This window comes from Elaeis guineensis, chromosome 9, assembly GCF_000442705.2.
Source record: "Elaeis guineensis isolate ETL-2024a chromosome 9, EG11, whole genome shotgun sequence".
NCBI classification, from domain to species: Eukaryota; Viridiplantae; Streptophyta; class Magnoliopsida; order Arecales; family Arecaceae; genus Elaeis; species Elaeis guineensis.
In genome coordinates, this window is record NC_026001.2 from 20,545,086 (window position 1) to 20,552,436 (window position 7,351).

A 7,351-nucleotide genomic window follows, 5' to 3' on the forward strand; every position below is an offset into this window, starting at 1 on the left:
CTTTTCTTTTTTGGCCTCCTGTATTGCAGTGGAACTCCAAAATTTCCATTTTAGTCCTAGTCAAGTCTATTGCTAATCTTACATTATCCACAGGCTAATTTCATTATTTCTTTTATATGTTTGAAAGCAACAAACGTCAAATGCAGTTGTTGTTTTAATCTTTGTTTTCCATGCTTTCCAGTTGTGTTGTGGTAGAGGACAGTGCCATAGGTCTTGCAGCAGCAAAAGCTGCTGGCATGAAGTGCATAGTAACAAAGAGTGGGTAAGCATATTTTCTCACCAACATTTTGATTCATATCATAGATGATGAGCAATATGTCATTTTTGAGCATTAAATGTTGAAATTAGTTTCTTGAAGTTATGATTTTCAACTGGAGTTTATAACTTACAAATAATATAACTAAAGCATGTTATATAGTCTAAAGATAACAAATTTCAGGTTTTAAAAAGAATGAGAACCCATAAATATATATTCTTTAATATACCTGGATGGAATTTCTTGTCTTCAGAAGGAGTATATTTGTTGAGCTATCAGTGCATGGGGCTTATCATTTAGTACCGAACGTTAGCCACAGGGCAATTATAATGCTGTATCCATGCTTGAAACATTTTATTCAGTCTACAATGTTCATTCATGCAATAAGATGAATATTATTATCAATGTATGCATTACAACACTAGAATGTGGATGTGGTGCTACATTGTTACATGAATGATGCTTGATTGAAATTGGCTTTAGAGGTGTTCTGAAACATCCGCAGTTTTTAACTCTCTTTCTTTCTTTTTTCTTTTTCCTTGGATGACAGTAACTATCTGAAGTTTTGAACTATATGATGCACTTATAAGAGTTGTGGTTAAGTTTCTATAATATTTCTTACAGGAAGTAGAATTTTACTAGGTCATTCATAAACAGCTCAAGTATGAAATCCTAGTCTTAGGTCAAGCGATATAAAATGATGGAGCTGAAGCCTACGTGGTGCAGAATAACTGTCTTATCTTCAAACAGATTTGGAAATTTAGCAGTCAACTGGACGGTCTTCAGGGATAACTGTTGCAGATAATTAAGCTGTTTAACTTAAGCATTAACAATCTGAATATAATCAGATAGATACTAAAACATTAGATGTTCTTCTTTTAGATGTTCTAGATAGTGAAAATAATGTTAAATAATACACTCAAACATCATACATAGCTTACATATTTGGTAAAATAAATCCTACTCCTCCATTTCATAACTAAATAGATATGTGAGTCTAAAATAGAATGCATACATAATGTAACCTTTGTTTGTCAGATGTATACCGTGTTTCTTCATAGTTACACTGCCGAGGAGGACTTTGTGACAGCAGATGCAGTCTTTGATTGTATTGGAGACCCTCCTGAGGTTCAATTCCGACTTGATGTTTTGTGCTAACCTCCTCCAAAAACAATATGTCAGCTCATAGATGTAAATCTCTCAGGCTTGTCTGTCAAGCATGTTACTAGTCTTTGCATCACATTGTAAAGATAAAAAATGAGAATGTCAACATGCTCTGTGTAATCACTGTTGTATTAAATTGAAAGAAATATTGGAAAGATGATTCCTGTTGCTAGCAACAAATGCTTACTGAGATTGCAGGCATGCCTATGTGTTCTCAATGGCATTTTTTTTTTTGTAAATGTATATGGTCCACTTTTTTGAACTGGTCTTACATGTTCAATCTGTTCAATGAATGGAAGCGAAAAATTCAACTTGTCATGCTGCATTCTTCTTGTCAAATCCTTTTTCTAACCAATGTAAGTAATTGGAGACGGCATATGTTCTTTAGTTCAAAACTTTACACCCTTATTAAGAGCTTGAATCTCCAACCTTAGATAGGATAAAAAGGTCTGCATGACTGACACCTGGGCAACAGCTCAAGCCTTTTCGAGTGGCATTCTGGATTTGCTGGAAGATACAACTTATTGACTGATGGCAAACCACTCTTTTACAAATACAAATACTTACAGACGGTAAAAGCTTTTGCATAGGAGATCAGACTGCTCTTTTTATGTTCAATTCTAGTTTGTTCCTTTGCTGGGACTACTAAGGATAAACTTAGTTGCAATGGTGTCTGGATTACATGGCAAGATGGTATCAAATCTAAATCGTTCCAGCAGATTTCTCCAATCATCACTACAATCTACAAATATATTTGCTAATTTGTTAACTTAATTCACTCGTAATTCTTCTTACATTTCTATGCAGTGGAGTGTTCAATAAGGAGAGAGTGGTTCACATAAAAGAGGGATAATGTTGGCTTTTATGGGACTCATATTAATGCACCAAGGTTCTTCACAGCATAAGCAAGAAAATATAGTGCTAGAGTATTAGATTCATGATCGGAGGATCCAAACCGTGAGGCTTTTAGAACTTGAATTCATCAAACTCAGTCATGGTACCTGCCTGTCTGAGGCCTATGGACTCCTTTTGAGACAGGGTTGCTTGAGATTCATATCATCATTAATTTGCGGCCAGGTGCCGTTAGTTGATTCAGAAAATATATTGTTTCCAAATGCTGAGTTACAAATTACTGCAACATAATCTTTCCAATATATAGAATTGGAACTGCATTTCATCTGATCCTTCGGTTTACCTGTGCTTTTCAAAGAAATCAAGGTCCCTATATCTAAAGTTATTATGTTAACCATTCATATTGTTTACATGTTTGGGAGAGTTCCCAAAGTTGCCCACTTGTATGAGCTTAAACTGAGATCAATGAAGTAAATCTCCCAAAGCGCCAACTGACCATATAGGTTTTATAGAAGGCTTGCTTTGCTTACATTTCCCTTGTCCAAGAATTCACATTAATTTTAGAGGGATGACATCATTCAGGCTTTACCAAAATGGGCTCTATATAAGGCTTCTGCTTTGCTTACATTTGCCTTGTTAGAATTTCACATTGATTTTGAAGGGCTGACATCATAGGTTTCAAAGCAGGATTTTCATTGCTTAAATTTGCCTTGGTCAGACATTTTTCTTGTCCAGTTGAGAGAGTTGATATCAAGCTGATAGCCCGTTGTAAATCTTCTAAATTCATTTGTGGAACCTCCAACTTAAGAACACTGCTCTATTACCTACCCTACATTTCAAAAAAGCTTGGATGGATGATAATAATGAATCTTGTCATCTTAAGATCAACTTAGCCCATCAGTTGATCCGTATGTTGAGTAGTTGAGTCCTCTTTCAAAATGGCTTCCACCTTTTGTTCCTTCTTCTACAATTCTATGTTTGAGGACATATAAAGAGACCGGCTGCCCAAAGCTTTTCTCACCACATCGATAGTACTCCCTTGACGGAAATCCCAGGAGTTATCATCCATTTGGTCTATGCCTTGGTAAAAAAGATTGGACTGCCATATCAGCAGTTGATACCTATTCAAGTCCCAAAACCAACGTCAAATGCAATTATTGGTTTCTCTATCACGACTGTTTAAATGTGAGTCTTATTATTATACATTAAGAACAAATTGAATTATTTTAAGTGTTCGCAACAAATTGGACAGGGTTTGGACCTTTGCTGACACCGGACAGTGCTGTTATATTCTTAAATCAGCTTGTAGTTTTCCGGAGAAATGATAACTTTATCGACGAACGAGTTTAAGCAGTCATTTCCAAACTCTTTCAGAACTTAGAGACAAACCAACATTTGAGGTACAAAATGGAAGTGCCTAGGCTATTGCAACAAATTAGCTACAGACCTAAACCAGAGAAAGCCACTTCAATCCACCAAGAAAAACTTGGCTCCTGCATCACACGATCAAAAATTCCACTCATGGATCACATGACAAGGGAAAGTAAGACCAACAGCCCAACAGAAAATACCAATCTAATGAATGTCAACTTTGTTCAGCATACATAAACCAGGGATCTATAAGAACAAAACCTCTGGGAGCAATTAAATGACTATTTGATTTGCGATGGTTTACTTTGTAAGGTCGTAACAGGAGCCACCAAAAAGCAATTGAAGCATGTGCAATGCTGAATGTACTAATTAAGAAGTAACAGATATTGGCTGTTTAGAATCACAGAGCACATCTGACAGCTGACTGATATAATTTATCAGCAAGAAACTGACTGATGAACAGCAGAATTATGGATCTTTGTCCCAGCAAGTTGGAAAATTTACTCCCATACAGATTATATGTAGAAATCACTTACTTGAACAACCATTGTAATCCGAACATGCCTGAGACTAGAAACAATAACCAATACCTCTCAACATGCATCACAACCTTTACTCATGGCTGCATCAAAAATCACTTTTATGAATTCCATGCTCTATTACATACCCCAAGCCTGTTTCAGCTGGATCCTCTGATACCATCTCCCCAGACATTATCCCACGAACCACTAGCATCTCTAGGGCCCTCAATGTACCTTTGTCCCGGCACTTGAGAGTTACCAGAAAGCTCAGAAGATCCAGTTTTTGGTCTTTTCTTGGCTTTTTTCTGATCCCCAGCAACCGCAACACAAACCTTGCAAGCTCACCATATAATAAGCCAGTACGGTCGATGATCTGAAAAAAGAAAAAAAAAAAAAAGGAAAATTAATCTGTGAACACTAAGCATGGCTAAGGAAGGAGATGCAAGAGCAAGAGTAAATTGAGTTTAGACCGGTACTTGAAGAAGTGCTGACATAAACAGATGGAAGGCTTGAGTATTCTGATCAATAAGGATTGATATCCGACCAAAAAAGTTCACAACTCCATTCATCTGTCATCAGTGTCACAAAATAACTCAAATAATGAACCAGGAAAGATGGTACCCCAAAAAAAGGAAGGACGTCCTTAATGGGATATAATATATAGCATCTTTCGGCAAAATATGTCAGATTTACAGAATTCCAACTTGAGCTTCATCTATGAAAGCGGGAACTTACAAGTTTACTTGTAAGTTGGTCGAATGTTGGTGGAGCATTTACATATGCATATTTTGTACACACACACACATATAGATGTGTATATCTATATGTATGCACATATATATATATATATAGTCCATTTATATGTGCACACACACACACATATATGTATGTATATATATATATAAATTCACAAACACGCACACACGCACACGCACACATATACATATATACATATATAAATTCATACATACATACAAAGAGAACTCATAACGGAGAGATTTCTCTTACCACTCGAATGAAGGATATCCAGAAGCCTGGAGGTGATGAAGGGCCATATGGGTTATTAGGATCCTCATTGCCATACGGACCACCAACACCCATCCCATAAGAACCCAATGGGCCACCAAATCCATTGTTATACATGTTGCCTCCAAAACCTCCAAAACTTCTGTACATGCTATTTCCATAAAGGCCACTATTATATGAACCACCAAGTGTACTATATGGACTGAATAAGCTGGAACCATGGCCTGAGTTGTAATAGCCTGTGTTCAGGAAGCTAAAATCACAACGTGAACTATATAGAACATAAATTTGTTAATAAGAAAAATGACTTCAAGATAAAATGCCCCTAACTGTTCCCATAACTTTGCTCCCATGGCCTTGGTGGCACAGGCCTCCCAAGAGTATTTGTTGTTGAAGTATTCCTCTGAGCATTTGGAACAATCTCTCCTGCATTTGCTGTCCCAGATGCTTCAACTACTTCACTTGTGCTGCCAGATGATGGCGGCTTGAAAGGTGCAGGACCAGATGAGTTCCCTGCTTGTTCCCAAGGTTTTGGAGGTGGAGTTGCACCTGGAAATGTCCAACTCGATGGTCAAGATGAACTTGCATTTTTCATCAACCTCATTTTTTGCAACTACCATCAATAGTAAATCTCCTAATGTTATATTAGTCTTGGAATTTAAACAGTATGCAAAAACTGAAGCCTTCTTTGCATGACTCATGTAGTCCAACAAATGTGTAGCATGCAAAGTAGAGAAACAAAATTATAAGAAAAATATTACATTAGAATAGCAGTAGGTGGATTTATTTCCTTTTTCTTTTTGCTGAAGAAAAATGAGAAGTAAAGAAACAGAAGATTTGAAGTCTATGGAAATCCAATCTACTGGCAAACTTTTTAATTTTGCATCCGTTTGTTAAAATATTCTTTAAATTATCCTACCTAAAAAGATAATAAACAATTATCTTGAATAACTAGATATGATGTTTGTTTCATTAGACACAATGTATATGTTTATTATGATGGAAACTGGAATTGCATAGCCTCCTATTCTTAATTCATCTACTTTTCAACTTGACATATCTTTTATTTCTCTAAATGTTTTGCAAGATATCAGAAAAATAAAAATAATATGACCCGTGATTTAATCTAATATAAAACACCCTATGATTTACTATTCAATTCTGATTCCGGCAGCATGGGTTGGGTGCATCCGGCTTTCTTATCAGCTACCTGAAAAGGCCAAACTCTTACTCTTAGCATCTAATACTTTCCTGAATTTGTTTGCTAAAGCGGATAGCCATGCATGGATCATTAAGACCCTAAAATGCTGATGAAGGAGATTGTTTTTTTTTTTTTCATTATTTTAAAGGATATTGGTGGAAGGAGGTGCTTGCTTAGAAATCCATTGCGAGCCAAAGGCAACACAAGATTCCCAAACCTCATCACCAAATAAGGCACAAAAAGAAGGGATTAGAAGACAATATTCGCATTGAAGTCTATATGCTTCGACATATTACATTTACAAAAAAATACCAGAATCCTAAAAAAACTCATGGAATTTTAACTGCCTCTCCAACTTCTCCCTTCCTTCACCTCCTCTACTCGACCAAATTGCTTGCTTTATGGTGTAAACCCTTACCCATCTTTGGAATACCACACAAATTCAGCCGCTAAGCATCCACACAAACCTCCAAGATTGTAAAATTCCTATACCTCACATTTCTTTTCACAATCCACCGTCTCTTATCCTTCTTTCCAAATCAGTTGCAGAAGTTGCAGAAACAAGGCCCCTCGTTAGAAATTTAACCTTCCCCTAATAAAAATCCCCAAATTCAAAAGAAAAACGTGGAAAACCAATGTCTTATATTTTGATCTATCATCCATCAAAAATCATACAACAAACCGATAGAATCGAAACTCAAAGGAAAACAATCCAGCAAAAAATTACACCAAACATCTGCAAAATATTCGGATTCACGCAAACCGATACCTGAGTTGGTGGAAGCCATGGTGGGATTGGATTTTTTGGATTGGATCTTCTTCTCTTGAGGGCTCGAAGGATTTCTCGGCCAGATTGATATGATCTCCTCGAGGGTTGGTAAAGGCTGGAAGGGGCCTGACGACCCGCGCGGCCTCCGCGAAAGGTTGGTGGGAAGGGAAAAAAAGAGGAAGAGGGCGAGG

General features: G+C 36.8%; 1 protein-coding gene and 1 long non-coding RNA gene across 2 annotated transcripts; one reads left to right on the top strand and one right to left on the bottom strand.

Annotated features, from left to right (window-relative positions):
* The first annotated feature begins 8 nt into the window (after positions 1-8).
* LOC140851583 (uncharacterized) lies at positions 9-1,580 on the top strand. The gene is made up of 2 exons (XR_012134318.1): positions 9-262; positions 1,318-1,580. It is a non-coding gene; the product is annotated as an uncharacterized lncRNA (long non-coding RNA).
* Positions 1,581-3,982: 2,402 nt separating this feature from the next.
* LOC140851691 (peroxisomal membrane protein 13-like) lies at positions 3,983-7,351 on the bottom strand. Its single transcript, XM_073243745.1, has 5 exons — positions 7,161-7,351; positions 5,521-5,739; positions 5,173-5,429; positions 4,641-4,733; positions 3,983-4,537 (listed from the first exon to the last, which is right to left on the bottom strand). The coding sequence occupies exons 1-5, from the start codon at positions 7,177-7,179 to the stop codon at positions 4,271-4,273; spliced, it is 855 nt and encodes a 284-aa protein (XP_073099846.1). The 5' UTR covers positions 7,180-7,351; the 3' UTR covers positions 3,983-4,270.

Bases quoted from the DNA above. Each gene is read 5' to 3' on its own strand.
- LOC140851691 (XM_073243745.1), bottom strand. The intron at 4,734-5,172 runs GTAAGAGAAATC...CACTGATGACAG, and splicing joins GGATATCCTTCATTCGAGTG to ATGAATGGAGTTGTGAACTT. The intron at 4,538-4,640 runs GTACCGGTCTAA...TTCTTTTTTCAG, and splicing joins TTATGTCAGCACTTCTTCAA to ATCATCGACCGTACTGGCTT.